Source organism: Oryzias latipes, chromosome 8 (assembly GCF_053564925.1).
Source record: "Oryzias latipes strain Hd-rR chromosome 8, Olatipes_Hd-rR_3.1".
NCBI lineage: Eukaryota > Metazoa > Chordata > Actinopteri > Beloniformes > Adrianichthyidae > Oryzias > Oryzias latipes.
In genome coordinates, this window is record NC_136244.1 from 12,898,817 (window position 1) to 12,915,169 (window position 16,353).

At 38.8% G+C, this 16,353-nt stretch overlaps 1 protein-coding gene across 4 annotated transcripts; it reads left to right on the forward strand.

The window, feature by feature from the left end:
* Positions 1-305: 305 nt before the first annotated feature.
* On the forward strand, positions 306-11,422 carry LOC105354578 (uncharacterized). 4 transcript variants are annotated; one of them, XM_011478316.4, is made up of 19 exons: positions 314-369; positions 477-522; positions 939-1,002; positions 1,967-2,300; positions 2,432-2,534; positions 2,632-2,713; positions 3,667-3,776; positions 3,913-4,052; positions 4,285-4,523; positions 4,643-4,753; positions 5,516-8,407; positions 8,582-8,729; positions 8,840-8,945; positions 9,286-9,442; positions 9,532-9,609; positions 9,873-9,959; positions 10,241-10,373; positions 10,480-10,571; positions 11,069-11,422. In XM_011478316.4, exons 2-19 carry the CDS (start codon positions 506-508, stop codon positions 11,123-11,125), a joined length of 4,950 nt encoding a protein of 1,649 aa, XP_011476618.1. In that variant the 5' UTR covers positions 314-369; positions 477-505; the 3' UTR covers positions 11,126-11,422. The 4 variants fall into 4 exon arrangements, with proteins under 4 accessions (XP_078807596.1, XP_020561052.1, XP_078807597.1 ...); XM_078951470.1 differs by having other exon boundaries at positions 306-522; XM_020705393.3 differs by lacking the exon at positions 9,873-9,959 and having other exon boundaries at positions 306-522.
* The last annotated feature ends 4,931 nt before the right edge of the window (positions 11,423-16,353 follow it).

Genomic DNA, 16,353 nt, shown 5'->3' on the forward strand with positions numbered 1-16,353 from the left:
AAAAACAATCTTGAAATAAGGGTTTTATGAACATGGCTTTAGATTATCTTTATTTAAGCACAAAGAAATGGATTACAATAGCTCAAATTAGGCCAGATTACCTTTCATAGCCACGATTGCAATGTCTTCTCTTCGTCACTACTCTCGGGATCTTTTTCGGGGTAAAATCCCTTTTCTGTCCCTGCATAAACACAGACATCTCCACGTATTGAACTCTAAGTCGGTGCGTCAAGTTCACTAATGTTTTGTGTGCAAATCCTTTTAATCTGTTGGTCTAATCCAACAAAACTCTAATGAGGTTTGTCAAATCTTTGTGGGGTTTTGTGAAGGTAGCTCTCTGCTTCTTCAGGTTTTGCCGTCTGCAATGATGTGAGACTTCTTCCCTTTGTTTTTGTCTTATTCGTTTTTTAGTTTTCGCTGGAAGGGTAGTTTAATACCAAGTTCTTCTTCTTATTTATTATTGTTGTCATTTACAGAGGTTTGTTTTAATTCGGTGTCTGAAAAGATGTCTAAAAAACACAGGTAAGCCAACTTTCACTTATTTACTAGATGTGTTGTAGTGTCAAATCAGTTAATCTGATTAGAAAATAAATTTCTATTATTGCGTAAATGTAAACTTTCATATTCCAGCACAGTCCTAGTATTTCTGGTTAGAGAATTAGAACTTGCATTTACCAACCATTTATACCATTTATTATGGATGATTTCATCTTGTGAGTAAAGAGCCCATCTTAGCAAAAGTTTTACATTTTTACCTATAAATCAATGCTCTGCTCTATTTTCAGTTTTTTTTTTATTCTCAGTCCTCTGGCTTTGAAAAAGAAACATCATAAGGGATTTTAAATGTTGAATTTAAGCTTTAAAGACAATTGCATCGTGAAAGAACTGTTGTCTATGCTGTACTGAACACAAAAAAATGTGTTTGCTGTTTTATGAAGCAAGTGGCATGAGACACTGGTAACCACAAAGACCAACAAACCGCAGTCAAACCACAAGGGAAGGGTAAGTAATGAATAGAAATTCAATCATTTCATTAGTGTTGTGCTAGAAATATCTAAGTGTGGAATTTGTTAAACACAGATGCAATGACAGCGTTTTACTTTAAAAATATTCCAAATGATATTCTTTTATGGCAGCAAAAGTCATAAAAATATATTCCCTCATTTAATTTCAACCCATGATGTTGCTCATTTTCCACAGGAATTGTACTGAATGCATTATCTTGTAAGAATGATTTAAAAATGAGAATTCCACAATCTTATAGCAATCAAGATCAGCACCCTTTTAAAGCTGCTTTTAGTTTGTAATGCATTTCTTAACATCAAAAATTCTATATATTCAATGAAACTAAGTGTTTAAAAAAGAGGCTATTTTAGTTTTCGAACAGCCTTCTTTTTAGCACCATTGATCCAAAACATGCACCAAGACAGAACTAGAGTTTTTAAAATTGTGTTGAGTCTTATCTGTCTGTTTTGGCAGGTGTTTCTGGTAAAATGTGCATGCATTTAGCTTGATTAATGTGAACGATTATGGTTTAAGATGCATTTACAATCTGCACAACTTGCTAAGTCAGGACTGCTTGGACTCCACACAATTGATTTCTCTGTCATGAGGTCCAGCTTCAGAATTATTGCCTCTGCAGTTTGTTAACGTTGCATCTGCTGCGACCAGAATAGACTGCCTGCATCTAATGGTTCTCTGATGCTCAAGTGTGATTAAGTGTAAATTGTATGTGTGTGTGTGGTCATGGTGTTGGTCAGATGGCACTTAAGCAAATTAAGAGTTCTTGTCAGGATTAAAAGGCTCTCTCCTGAGGTGATGGGATTGAACAGCCTGCATTGGGTCAGGGGTGAGCACATGGTCAGACATTTGATCACTGTCACTCCACAAATCCGAAGAAAATGTTAAATATTCAGTCATGTGTTCACTGAAACATTCAGTCTGCGTTTCTTTTTCATGATCCAAGGATTTTGCAGCACCAACACCTTCATGGGATGGAGGCAAGCGGTCCGGCAGCAATGCCTGTAAAACTGGTGTGAGCTGTGGAAAGAGCAGCAACCTCAGCAGCAGAGGGAGTGAATCAAGAGCAGGCGGCAGTAAAAGTGGAGGCAGCAGAGGAAGCCTCAGCCACCAAGACAGCGCTGGCCAGAAGGCAAAGAAACAAGGGTCCCAGTCAGCCAGATCAGCTGTAAACCTGCGGAGCAGTCGAAGCTTTTCATCCCTCCAAGCTTCTTGTCTCACAGCTGCTCCATTCATGAGAAGCAGCCGCTCACTCACCAGGCTCGACCAAAAATCCTCTGGTAATTTAGTTCTGCTTATTAGCATGTTTAGGAATGTACCAATTAAGTTACATTTTACAGCACCTTATGCTTATTTGAGTCCTCATAAAAAGTGATGTTTTTAAGTTCCACCTTTACTATCTCTAAAATAGATTCAGACAGAACAGCTGCCAAATTATCTGTAAAAAAAGGACAAAGCACTGGGAAAAAAACTCCAGACTCTGACCATCTGTCTTCCTCAGCGGAGCATCTCAGGTTTGTTGTTAAAATCTTCAGAATCCTTGTGGACATTCGTCGATTTCTCTTTCTATGCAGCATGATTGACAAATGGCATGTTCACGTGTTTCTGCAGCTGCTCTCAGCCAGAGCCATCTTCCTCGTTTTTGGCTCAGAGCGTTGCATGTCATCTTCCCAGTAACAAAGAAAAGAAACAGGTATTTTTGAAGTTAACTTTTCTTTTAGCACACATAGGAGCAGCTGCTCATATCTGTTGTCTTTGGACATCTAAACATCTAAAATATTAAGATGTCTTTGGACTCCTAAGAGCAGAAAAAAAGGCTTCCATTTATTGTGCACAAAGACCTGTGTGTCTGTGTGTGTGTGTGTGTGTGTCTGTGTCCTTTTCACACAAAACTTTCATCTATTTTATTACGTTCAATCTAAAGGTTGCCCCATGTAATTTTCTTGCAGTTAGCATTATATGTTTATTTTTTATTTCCTAAAAGAGTGACAGCAAGAAGTATTCTTTTTTCATTGGAGTGTAGACTCGCTCCAATGAAAATCATGTTTTTTAGTGTATTTAACATGTTCTTGTGGAATTTTTCTCTTGATGGAGGGCATATATATTAAGAAAATTATAAAACTTAAAATTGAAAATCTAAGTATTTCTTTATTCAAGTCGTTATGAATCAGGAGAAGATGCAAAAATACCTTTTAGAAAGCTTGTAGGATACATGTGCCCTGCTCAATTTCCATGCATCCACTTGTAGACAAATAGATCCATTTTTGTTTTCCTTGTCTGAGCTGGCATCTGGCTTAAAACTGTACGGTTGAACGAATATATTGCTCACCATTTTTGTTGCATTGGTGGGGGTGTGAGGGGGTATAAGCTTGCAAGAAAGTGTGTAAACAAATGGATGTTGGGAAGTAGGGGCAAGCTTCCCCCAGCCAAACAGTCCCGCCAACAACCACTCAAACGCAAATTTCTAATGAACTCCTGCCGCACTGCAGAAACTGGGTCCTAGAAAACGACACACGTTAATCTTAAACTACATAATCTTAATGTAAAAACAACTAGAAACGACTTTACAATAGATCAAAAGATGATCATGCTTTGCAGCAATTTCCCCTAAAGTTGTGTCCCTAAAGCTTGTTTCCATTTCTACAGACCAGAGATGGGGTTTACACTTTGTGTGCTATGACCTCTGGAATGAAACGTAACTGGGTCCAAGCAGTCCTGAAGAATGTACGACCAAGTCCTTCACCTGAGAATACAACGTAAGCTTAATAAGTGGTTTTGGAGCACCTACATGTGTGTCATGTGACGTTTTATGCCTTGTTATCCTCATAGCCGTTAGTGGACTAAATTGAACCGATAACCATTCATGAATGGAAATGTCTCTGTTCTTCACAGCTCCCTTTCAGAGCAGAAGGTTGAACAAAATTACCTGACAGCGGATTTAGATTCACCACAGCAGCAGCAAGAAGAGGAGAAAATCTTGGATGATGGTGATGTTTCACTCTCTGCTTCACCTACAAGTCCTCCACACACAGGTGAAGAGGTGGTGCTCCACTGTTCATGGCCTAAAGCTTAAATATGAACATTGTCTTCAGTTTCACATTTCTGCTATAACAACATGAAAACTTACATCATATTTACATCCCTCTGTTAGTGAATTCTGAAAAAAAAGTTTATTAACGCTGTTTTGGTTTAATATTGTCTATGAAATCCAGTCAACTATTAGCAAATATTTTGTGAAATATTTCATGTGCATTTTTCTGGCAGGTGTTACTGATGCATTATATGCAGAGGAATACCAAAGCGACAGTTCTGCTTCCACAATAGTCATGTCCAATGATGAGTATTTTGAGGATAGCTTAGAACAGCATAGCCCAATAGAACAGAATCTGCAGCAGGATACATGTCTAAATCAGGACGAAGAGCAACAGACAACAGCAAACATATCCACTGATGACAAGGAAACATTGACATGTGAACACAACACTGGCCAGCTTGTCAAAGAGGTGAGGAATACAAATGCAAATTAAACACTGCAACACGAAAACAAAAAAACATGTTAGTCTACTCAATAGCAAAAAAAAAAAATTATGACAAATACATGTTTGTTATCATCTCTTCACAGCTGGAACAAACACAGAAGGAGCTGTCACGAGTCCAGCAGATGAACAGGAATCTGCTTGATGAGCTGCAACAAGAGAAAGACACAAATTTAAGGAAACAGTTTTCTCTGCAGGTAGAGAGAAGTAAACCACACCAAACCTAACACAAATGAAATGAAAAGCCAAATTTAGCAACTAAAACGTTTAAAGACAAGAAAAGAAAACAATGATTAAAAAGATATTTACACATTTCTTTTCATTAGTGTAGGACCTAAAGTGGCAGGCTTGTGACAGGAACTTCAATGATGAATAAAAAATTTGACAAAAATATTTAAACACAAATATAGGTTGATGTAAGAAAGAGAGAAACACACAAAGCAGTTGACCAGATCAGAAAGAGAACCTTCGTTGCAGTGGCCATTTTCTCACCATTGCAGTCCATAGCACGCCACGCCAGATGAAAGTTTTTCTGCAGCTCTTTTTGACACACATTATGGTATGTCCAGCCATGCACCCACCTATTCCTGAGGGTCCCACACCTCCTCACGTTTCCTGCTATCTCGCCTGGTCTACTTTCTGACACTTTTGTCTTTCTGAATGCTTTTTCTGAGTTTTTTTGGCTTAAAACCTGATTTATTTCTATTAATGGAATAAATAAAAACAAGGTCTCCAAAACCTTCTAGAGCTGATAAATATTTAAAATGTTAATTAAATCTCTTACTGTTGTTCAAAAATAGTTCTCTTCTTTAATGACTATAACAGAATTTACTGATTTTATGTTAAGCTAAATAATTTTCCTCATACTAAAAGTATTTCTTGCTTGATTATGCTTGTTTAGCAAACAATTTTTCCTCTTGTTCCTCTTGTTTTGATCATTATTTCTTATTGTTTTATAGAATGAAATCACTCCCTCTTCAGATCAATCTGTCACTGTACACCAAATGCAAAAGATCAACCATAACCTCCGCCTGGAACTGGAGGCCCTGAAGAGGAGTCAGGAGGAGGCCAGAGAGACTGAGTTACGACGAAGAGTGGATCTTTTGGCCCAGCAAGCACAGCTACTGGTTACAGGTGATGCCACAGCGCTCGCTCAAATCCAGCTAGAGCAAGATCGCCAGCAGTTCCAGGAGCAGCAGCTGGACTGGGAGCGCTGCACGGCCTCTTTGAAGTCCCAGCTGAGCATTAGTGAGGAGAAGAGGAGGGAAGCCGAGGCCCGTTTGATGCAGCTGCAACAGGAGGTACAAAACGAGCAGCATCTCCAACAGGAAGCTGAACAGCTGCGGAAACATCTCCAAGACATGTCAGCTCAACTTCACACTTATGAAGAGGCCCAGGCTGAGAAAGAGGCTCGGCTCCAGAAGCACCTGATGCTTCTTCAAGCAAGTCAGGAAAGAGAGCGCAATAGCTTGGCTCTTAGCCTGGCTCAGGCTGAGAAAAACGCTCAAGATCTTCAGAGTAAGCTGGACAGGGCCGAGCAGCAGGTGGAGAGCCTCAACAAAAGTCAGTCATGGACTAGAGAAATCGAGGAGGCACAGCGGCAGCTGCAGGAAGAGATGGCGTGTACGATTTCAGCTATGCAGCAGCTCCAGGAGGAAAGAGAGCAACTGGCTAGAAGCTGTCAGGAACTGCAAAACCACCTATCAGAAGCAGAACGGGAAGTGAACAGGCTCCAGGATCGCTTGACAACAGAAGAAACCCACTACTACAATCTGGAGCATGCACATGAGAGAGTTTGTGAGGAGCTGCAGGTGGCATTGAGCAAGCTGCAGCACAGGGAGTCCGAAACTCAGAACATTCGAGAGGGCTATGAAAGACTATTGGACAGCAAGGAACAGGAGTTAAAAGAAGTTTTGTTAAAGATGGAGGTCTTAGGCAACAGTTTAGAAGAGACAGAAATGAAATTGAGTGAAGCGATGAAAATTCGCACCTCCTCTCAGCTGGTGGATGAGTCCTTAAAGTCTGCTGAGCCGAAACAGAAACCACAGAGAGCTTTAGTGGAAAAGCAAGCAGTGACAGACAGTTTCAAATTCTCTAGGAATTTCAATGCAGTTGAGGTCAATAGTACTCAAGAACAAGGGAGAATACGCTCTCGCTCTTTGGATGCATCGCACCAGTACATTGCCACAGCAGAGGATGACCCAGAGAAGTTCATGTCTGCCATTCAGCTACTCGAAACCAAGCTGTTTGTCACAGAGGAGAAACTGAGGGATATCACTGAGAGGCTGGAGGAGCAGCAGAGTGACACCAGCTCCCAGGATCCCCACCTCTGCTCCCAACTGACCCAAAGCAGAGCAAATGTCCAGCACTTCAGTTTGCTGCTTCACAGTCAGGCCAAGCAGAGTCAACGCTACGCCCATGAGACCGAAAACTGCTGTCGGATGCTGGTTGGCAGGTTTCAGGTGGCTCTGAATATTGTGCAAGCCTGCAGGGAGAGGCTACAATCAACCTCTGTGAATATTCCAGAAATCGAGCGACAGCTCGCGACTGTTGCTGTCTGTCTTCAGCAGGGGGAGAAGGAGGCCGAGAGGATCCAGCAGGAATCGCGCAACGCAAGCAAAGAAAATGAAAAAATCCTCAGTGATGAGATGCTGTCTGGAAGTGGAATCACTTCTCAGAAATCTAATCCACAGTCGTCACTTGTCGTAGGAAGTGTTGCAAAGACTTTGATCAGGGAGCTGTTCATAGCAGAAAAAATGGCCTCTGCCCTTCAGAGTCAAAACGGTGTTTGTCTGCTGTCTGCCCTTTCAAGACAGGACAAAAGGGATGGGCTGCACAGTTACAAAAACATAACCTCTAGAAGGATAGCCCTAAAAAACGAAGAAATGATGGAGTCTGAAAGTGGCCTAGGTGAAACTTTGGACAGTGTGATAGTGAGAGCTTGCGCGGAAGCAGAGCTCATTTATGCTGCTTTAAAACTTCAGCAAGAGTTTGAGAGCAGAAGTCAAGAGGCGGGAGATCAAAATAAAGCTGAGGGAGATTTGAGCCTATCAGAATCATCTGCTTTTGAGAGGAAAGCAAAAGTAGGAGGCGGAGGTTCAGAGGAAGCCACAAAACTGGCTGCAAAACGCCGATCTGATGGCAAAAAAGCCAACATGGAGGAAGAAGACAACTGGCTAAGGAGGCTTGTGTCTCGGCTGCAAAGAAGGGCCACATTTTTGCATCGTGTCTGCCAGGAGACTGACAGCAGACCTGTAAATGAAGGTGGCATGGATCTTGGTGTGGACATCACTTCCCCTGTGGATTTAGCCTATTTCCAGGAGCAGGTAAAGGTGATTTATCTATCAGACAGGGTTTACTTGGATTTAGAACGGGAGCTTAAGCAATGGGAGGCATTACAGAACAAAATGCAAGCCGCGTACAAAGAGAAGGAGAAGAACTTGATGGACAGGCAAGAGACCTTGAATCAGTTACAGGAGGACAACAGTGCACTGAGACGTGAAATAGAGCAAGCCGAGAAAAAGATTACATGTGTGGAGTCGAGCAACCAGAGACTCTTGGAAAACATGCAGAAGATTGAGGATTCTCACAAGGAGAAGATGCAAAAACTGGAAACAGAGTTTCAAGAGAAGATCAAGGAACTGCAGCAGATCCACGAGGAGGAGATGCAGTATTTACATACTTACTACACAAAGTCTTGTGCTTCAAGAGAAAAACTGATTTCTGCAAAAGCACCAACAGAAGGAAGCTCTTCCTTATCAGGGGAGGACGAACAGAAAACAGAGGAGAATCTGCAAGCTAATGCAGTTACTATGAGAGAGGCTCATCTGAAGGAGATTGAAAACCTTCAGGTACAAAAATAACCCCCCCCATATTGATAATTACACTGAATACACAATATTTCAATTTTAAATAATCATAATAATAACCTTTAGAAATGATCAATGCTCGATAAAACTTTTACTCTCTGCATGTTTGACAAATGCACAGTATTACCAAATAACTTCTTCTTTATGTTAAAATAGGCATCCTGTAATCAAGGGTTTACTGCTATGGAAGAAATGCATAGGAAGCTGATAAAAGACCTGCAGCAGCAGCATCAGCAGCAGGTAGCTGAACTCCTAAAGGAGAAGGAGCAGCTCCTGCAAGAGGAGACAGCTGCTACCATGGCAGGTGCGTCATGTGTTGGTGTCATCACAGTATTTATGTCAATACTTAAACAAACTGTGCCTGGAACCATGTAAGGAACATTTTCAACTAAAAAATATTGTCATGCATTACAGCCATTGTTGCAATGAGGAGAGCCCACAAACAAGAACTAGAGAGGAGCAGACAGTCTCAGCACATCAAGGAGAGTGGGGACATCACACAAATACAAGTGGAATATGAGTAAGTGATGTTTATCCTTTTTTTTCATTTGCAATTACTTTATTAAAATACATTTTGGGGAAAAGAAGGAGTTTTGGCAGAAGAATAACTTTACCAAAGATATAATCATTGCACAATTTGCAAATCCTTCCACTGATCCCAATGTGTACCACAAGAACACACAATAAGCCCACAATTCATCTTTAAATGTCCATGATCTATGATTCTTGTAAATGATCTTTTTTTTGCACCTCCATAATAGTTTCGTTTCCATGGTTTGTTATTTAGTGAGTCACATCTTTTTTGCTGCAGTTTCATTCTAAGACATGCATAACTGTTCAGCTCTGCTTTGTCATCACAGAAAAGAGATCAGATTATTGCACAAGGAGCTGGAGGTGTTGTCGGCTCAGCACACAGACAAATGTCTGGAAAACTCTCGGCTGAGCCAGGAGCTGCAGACTGAGAGGAAATCGGTGACGCAGTACCGTGAAGAAATTCAAGAACTCCAAAATAAGCAGGTACAAACATTAACCGGTTTAATAATATTGCATTTGAAAAAGTAAAATAAAAACCTTAACCAAGGTTTCTGTCCATTGTGTTTTGTTAGACGGAGACTGATATGTCTCAACTGCATGAAAATCAGTCACATGATTCACCTCAGGCAAACAGCCTTATCCAGATGGAGGTACATGTCTTTAAGCCCCCCATGAGCTGCAGAAATGTTCATCTGTGTTTTGATTGATCCCCAAAGCTTTCAAACTACAACATTTACAAAGCTTAAATGCTGGATGCTGTTGATTTAAACTACATTGATATTTTTTTAAAGTTCATGCCAAATACATTTTGGGCTTTTGTCCATTTAGCTTCAAAAGATCGAATGTGTCTTCTGTCTTGACTGTTTTATCTCAATATAAGTGTGTTAATTCAGATCTGTGTTCATTGGTACAGAGTATTCTTAAAGCAAAGGAGGCAGAGATGCAGTTTCTCCGTCAGGAAGCTCGATCTCTCAGAGAAGAGCTGGACATTGCTCGAGTGGTATTTACATTTTTACAGCTCATCCTTCATTCCAAAACAAATTCAATTCTAGCATTTGAACTTTTGTATGTTCCTTGAATTTCTTAGGTTTAAATTCTCACATTATAGCAACATTTTTACAAATATTCCCTGATAAATGAGTGAGTCAGTAACTAGTGAAAAGCACAGGATGATTCAAATGAAAGGTTTTTGTGGATAGGTTTAGAGAAAACTCTTTTTCAGCTAAACTTTGGGTTAAAAAATAACCAGAAATTGAAGTTGCACATCCATGTGTGTTAAAGGACAAATTATTGGCCCAGAATAAGCTGAAAGTGTTGCATGGAAACCAGCAGAATGAAGCCCGTCTGCATGTCAACAAAGATCCCAAGTTTGCAACATGGTCTCCACACAGGGACGCTTCAGGAAGCAGCCCGGGTGAGAATCCTTAACACTGGTTATGTCTGCTGCTCATTTAAATGTGAACCTTTTATCACTCAGTAACATGTGGTTTAGGCAGACTTATAATATCCTGTTTTCCCAGATGACTCGGTGAAAAGTTCAAGCAACCCTGCTGTTCCAAAAAGAATTGAGAAATCTTTCCTCATGCGTCAAATAAGAGGAATACGATCAAAGGTAAAACCTCAATTTCCCAATTTACCTAAATTGGGTTTGAAAGTCTTTTGCAGTTCTTTGAAACTTCTCGTTTTCATCTGTATCTTCACGCCAAAAACTAAATGTTAAAACTGTAAAAAGACCCTTGTTTTTAAGAAAACTTGTCTTATTATCTTGGAGGAAAATAAAAGGTTTTCTAATAGCAAAACATTAGTAGTTTGAGAAAACACTTGGTAAGACCTTTTTTCTTACTCTCTTTTTTTTTGGATATTTAAAGAAAATCTGCCTTTATGTTTTGCCAATATGTTTTACTTATTTCTAAGACGCCTGTGATGTTCAATGTCATGTTTGCACAAAATTCTGCTTCTCAGGGCAACTGGACTGTAGCTTTTGAATAACCTACTCAGAAAAAGAGTAAAAGATCTTCCAGATCTTTAAAGTCCAGTGACCCTGAAAAACAGAATCCTGTAATTTTATTCTCCATCTAATCTTTTTTGTTTCTTTTTCTTCCCTTCTAGAGTTTAAAAGAGGGCCTTTCCATCCATGAAAGAAAGAAGTTATTTGAGTCATCCTGATTTCTTAAATGTAAAGACTTTTACTATCATACCTAGAAAGCTACCAGTGTGAAATATGTCTGACGTTTCACTGAGTAAAAAGCTTTTTGACTGTTGCTGACAAGTGACTGTTGCATCACACCACCACTGGAGGGCGCCAGAGGAGCAAAAACTACAGACTGACGTCTGCATCTGGAACATTCATTACCAGAACATAAACACCATCAAGCGAAGATTTCTATGTATTTTTGTGAACAGTTGAGCAAATAGTGCTGGAATTTTGTAATTTTTGTCTTTTCAATAAACTGGTATATTGCATTTTCTTTGTTTAGCCTAAGTGATTTAGTAATTTTTGCAGAATGTTAAAACTGACTCATTTAATCATGGCCTTTTTTTAAATAAGACATTACATTAAAAAAGATAAGAGAGAGGTGGAACTAAAACAATTTTACTAACACAAACTTAACTTTATTTTGATGAATATTATCTGAACAGGATCAATTCAAATCAAAGAAAATATAAAGTTTCTCCTCACTGCATTTTCCGATATTAATGTATTCATAATGATGTAATTCAACTTAGTGATTGAACTAAATGTAAAATACTCTGTGTCTTTTGCATTACATAGCAAGTACAATTTACTAAAAGTTCTGTTAATGCTTTGGAAACCTTGGTTCTATACTGACTCTGTGCTGCTTAACCAGATGTTCTAGTGTACAGTATTAACATACAGATATATTATTAAATCAAATTAATTATGTATAAAATAAAAATGATTGATATATCTAAATTAATTAATATGATAAAATGCTTTAAAAATATATTAAAATTAAAACTACAGAAAAAGTACAAAACTCGAGCTTTAGGATATACTAGAGTTAAAGTACAACAACGGATAAATGAAATGGACTTTTTCTGTGTATTTTTGTAAAATGTTTTTCAAAGCTTTTGATGAATACTGAAATAGAAACAAGTGAACTTTTTTTGCGACATATTTTTCAGCTAAACTCAATGTTTATCTTAAGCTGACTTAATGTTAAAAAAAGACCTCCAACTGAAACGGATATCATTTTAAAAAAAAAACAATAAACAGCAAACATGACCTGATATGAGTAAAAAACAAATGAGGGAGGAGAGGTTCGTATACAAATAATGACAAACAGTGTTAGCACGAGAATGCCTCAATTTACACACGACAGGGCTTGGACTTGGTTTCTGACAGCATTTTAGCCGAGCAGCATACTTCTGCATGATGCATGAGGTGTGAAAACACCTCATTCCCTGGAAGATACATCATAGTTGGGTGAACTTTTCCCTGACCTCTACCCTGCTCAGGAGCCAAAGCATCAGTCTACCAGCACATGCCCGCGCACAGCACGTGTAGCTATTATTCTACTCCCAACTACATAGAATGACGACTAAATGGTCACACATTATTCCCACTGCAACAATGAAATGTAAGGAGGTTGCAGAAATATACCAACCTTTCTAGTTTTATTAAAAATATTAACACATTTCCCACTGAAAGACATAATCACATGTCCATCCTCTAATTCCTCAAATAAAAAAAAATAAAAAATATGTTGGCGTTTACTCAACTTCCTGAGTTCCCATGTCAGCGCCCATTATACATCACTGTCTCAGAGTCACTTCGGAGGACACGAGTTCCTTGGAGTCACATTGCTAAGGAGGAACATCGCACGTCATAAAAATCTGATACGCATCTTTTCCTTTCCTCTTACGCCTGGGAGTAAAACCTCAGACAGTCTTAGGGCTGGCTCTTAAGACGGTGGAAATATAGATATGATACAAATAATATAAGATATGATTCTGCACCTTCAAGGTGTTTCAACAAATGACACTGAACTCACATCTCTGGAAATGTCAACATTATTATGTGTTTTTTTATCTTATGAGAAATTAATAAGTCAGATGTTACATGGATGTTTCAGGGTACTGCAGTAGATCCACATCAAAACTGGTGTTCAAGTATTTCAATTGTACTATTTTCAGGCCATCTGATCCCTGATTACTGAAGTTTTATAGCAAATCTACCTTTACACTGATCTTTTTTTTTTTACAACACTTTTAAAAAAATACCATGCTTTTGTTTTGTAAAAAAAAACTACAACCACCGTTTTCTGGTGTAATGAACCCAAGAAGTCCTACTGTTTTTCCTGTGTAGCAGTACAAGTGGCACACTTACACATTTCACCGGGTGAATGCTGAAACAACCAACAGTCTGTGCTGGTGCCTACATGGCTTTTTCATTTTTCAGCTACGGATTCAACGATTCAAAAGTTTGTTGTAGTAATTTGGGCACCTAAAAAAAGTGCTACCCCATAAACCCAGCTCTATTTTGCACTTTAAACCATTCATTACACTAAATACTGTTCCTTAAAATTAGAAACTGCAAGTAAGTGACTTTCAAATATTTTTTGGAAGGATGAGGTGGAAGTGACTGTTAAGAATAGAGCCAGAGCATTTGGCTGAATTGTCCTGCAAACATTTCAGTGAGAGCTCAAGAAATTGCATCAACTTTTAAAAAAATAAAACAGCATAATAAGCTGCAGCCATGCAGCTTGTTTACTGCTCACCAGTGAAAGAAATTTATAAGAAATATCTTCCAAATCTCACCTTTTTTAACACAGATTTACTTTTCAAGCTTTGTTTTCCATTAGAATTTTTATGTGGGAGTAATTTTATGTGGTCCTTTATTCAGGTAAAACAGCACAGGGACTCAGGTGACATCATAACAATCTTTAACAGATACCAGCACAGTGTAGCAGTCCTACCCTAGAAATAATGATTTGTAAACATTTATTTTTGATGGAAGTGATGTAGCAGCTGACAACGATTACCTAGATGCATAAAATGTAATCGTTATAGATAATGATAAGATACAGTAATCAAAGTAAATTTCTATGTTTTTCTGTTAAATAAATCAAAATTGGCTCTTTTTTGCTTTTGTATTTGTGTGTTTTTTCTTTACACCTGCAGGTTTCTTTTTTATTATTATTTTCTTTTATTGAAATTCAAGCTGCCCCACAAACCAGGTCCTCATGACAGATCAGCGGCTGATGTAACACCAGAACACAGGTGCACCTGCTCAGGCTGTAAAAATAAGTGGCCCATTTAGTCAAGCAAAGATCAATTACTGCAACCAGCGTGGAGGCACCTCTGATCTGCAAGCGCAGCCTGCTGCTTCCCCAATGATGCTCTTCAGATGTATTTACACTACAGCTGACAAGACCCCAGCTCTGGTCATTTTTTTCCTGTCATGTGTGACTTCAGAGTGTGTCTTTTTATTTATTTTGCGTGTTTTCTCCCCGAATCTAACAGTGAAACAAAATGGGGTCTACAGGCGTGTGACCTAGATGCAACTTGTTTCCTGCAACTTAACTTTGTCAGCGTTTCCATGACAATAGATAAACCCTAAATTATTCACATGAGGGAAAAAATACATGTAGCTGATTTTGGCGACGCCATTCTGTGCATGGAGGACAATGAGACTCATTAGTGTCTTTGGGAATTGCTGTAATAAGTCAGTTTTTGTGCTTTGAAGTGAAATGTGAAAAGAACATAAAGTACAGGAAATGCCAGAAGGAAGTATTGGGGTTGCGGCTTCATTTGCAACAGAAAAAAGATTGATTCAGGAACTAACTGACCGTGAAGACATTATATCTTTGCAATTAAATGTTTTTAATTCTTTCCGGAGCAAATAAAGATAAGTATCAATCATTGGGAAGTGGACGTACAATTTCAGATTTAACAAAAGGTTTTTGATGAATGCATATGTTGTCTCACAGCCGGGGTGACCTGGATTCCACCTCCAGAGTTCTGTGTGTAAGTACTAAACAACGCACAAGGTGCTAGCGCTTCGTTGAAGGTGCTGATTAACTTGACTTGCTGGGATAGAGAGGTCGGTGAACTGTTCCCAAAATTAGGAGCAGTGATTTCTGTGATGAGCAATGTTACTGCCCTGAATCACATTCTGTTTAAAAAAACAGAAAAAAGCAAAAAACTAAATCCAATGTTTAAAAAGAAGCCTTCAGGAAAACAAAATAACTTGAAACGCACAATTTTCTAAAATTGTATTGAGTTTTAATCTTTTGTTTTTCCTTAACCTTTCACAAGATGTTATTGTTTTAGGAATTGTATCCATTTATTTTAAAGATTTCTTTTCTCCTTTTTGTTCTAAACATTATGTTTTTAGAGTTAGTTTAAAACAATGTCTATTAATAAAATGATATGTCAGATAATACATCAGTTACCATCAATAGCATCTGATCATTTCATTTTACTGTAACTGTGCTGTTTAATATGGAAATACTCAAATAAAACACCAGTACCAGTTTATTCAAAACTGTGAAACTTTCATATATTTTTGGATTACGTAAGACTGTCGAAGCACAATGCTAAAATGAAGGAGAGGCAGTTCAACTACAAGGAACATTCCCACATTACCTTTCCAAAATGCAACTTTGCATTTTGTGGAATCGCCACAACCTATCAAACATGTCAAGTAACTCCACTGGATCCGGTAGTTGATCATCTAAAAGGTGAGGGAATTCTGAAACCTTGGAGCTTGAGTCATCTCTCGAGTGTGGTCGAGCCTGGCCCACTTCGCCCTGCCGCAGTGAAGAGGGCCTTTAAATAACTTGCTGGGTACAACTGCGGGGCTTCAGGCTCACGCTGTCCCCATAGCACACTCCACCACCATTTGATCTGCCATCCTCCAACTGAACCTGTAACCCATTTACAGACTCCAAAATCCTTCTTGCAGTCTGCATGAATGAAAGCACACGTGGCTCAGAAAGAGCTTAAACGGCAAGATTTAAAATCCTGAGGGTGTTGTCTCTTCCTTCCTTCATCATCTATAGATCCTTAAGGTCTATTTAAGTCAGATTGAAATGTTTTAGGCTGTAATTCTACAAATCAAAAGTAAATATGGGAAAACAGGCAACAACACAATTTTCGCTGCAGAAGTTTAACTCATGGGGATCAAATATAATTTCCTTTCATATTAGGAAAATAAGACTGAGAAAATAAGACTGGGTTAGATTCTTTTAAGGCCATCGGAATGGCACATTTTTCTGAATCTAGGTGAAGCTGCTAGATCTGGTTTTTGTCTTGTCAAACTTATGTAAACATTACAAACTCCTGAGCAGAGCAGAAGTGATAAGTTTTTAGAAAGTAGAACAGGGGATGCAAACAGCGTTAGAGCCTGTCTCCCATCAGGCTCTCGA

What these genes read in the sequence shown, in the direction of transcription:
- LOC105354578 (XM_078951470.1), top strand. An exon ending in GTAACAAAGAAAAGAAACAG is followed by an intron (nt 2,714 to 3,666) that starts GTATTTTTGAAG and finishes CCATTTCTACAG; the next exon opens with ACCAGAGATGGGGTTTACAC. An exon ending in CGCTTCAGGAAGCAGCCCGG is followed by an intron (nt 10,374 to 10,479) that starts GTGAGAATCCTT and finishes CTGTTTTCCCAG; the next exon opens with ATGACTCGGTGAAAAGTTCA.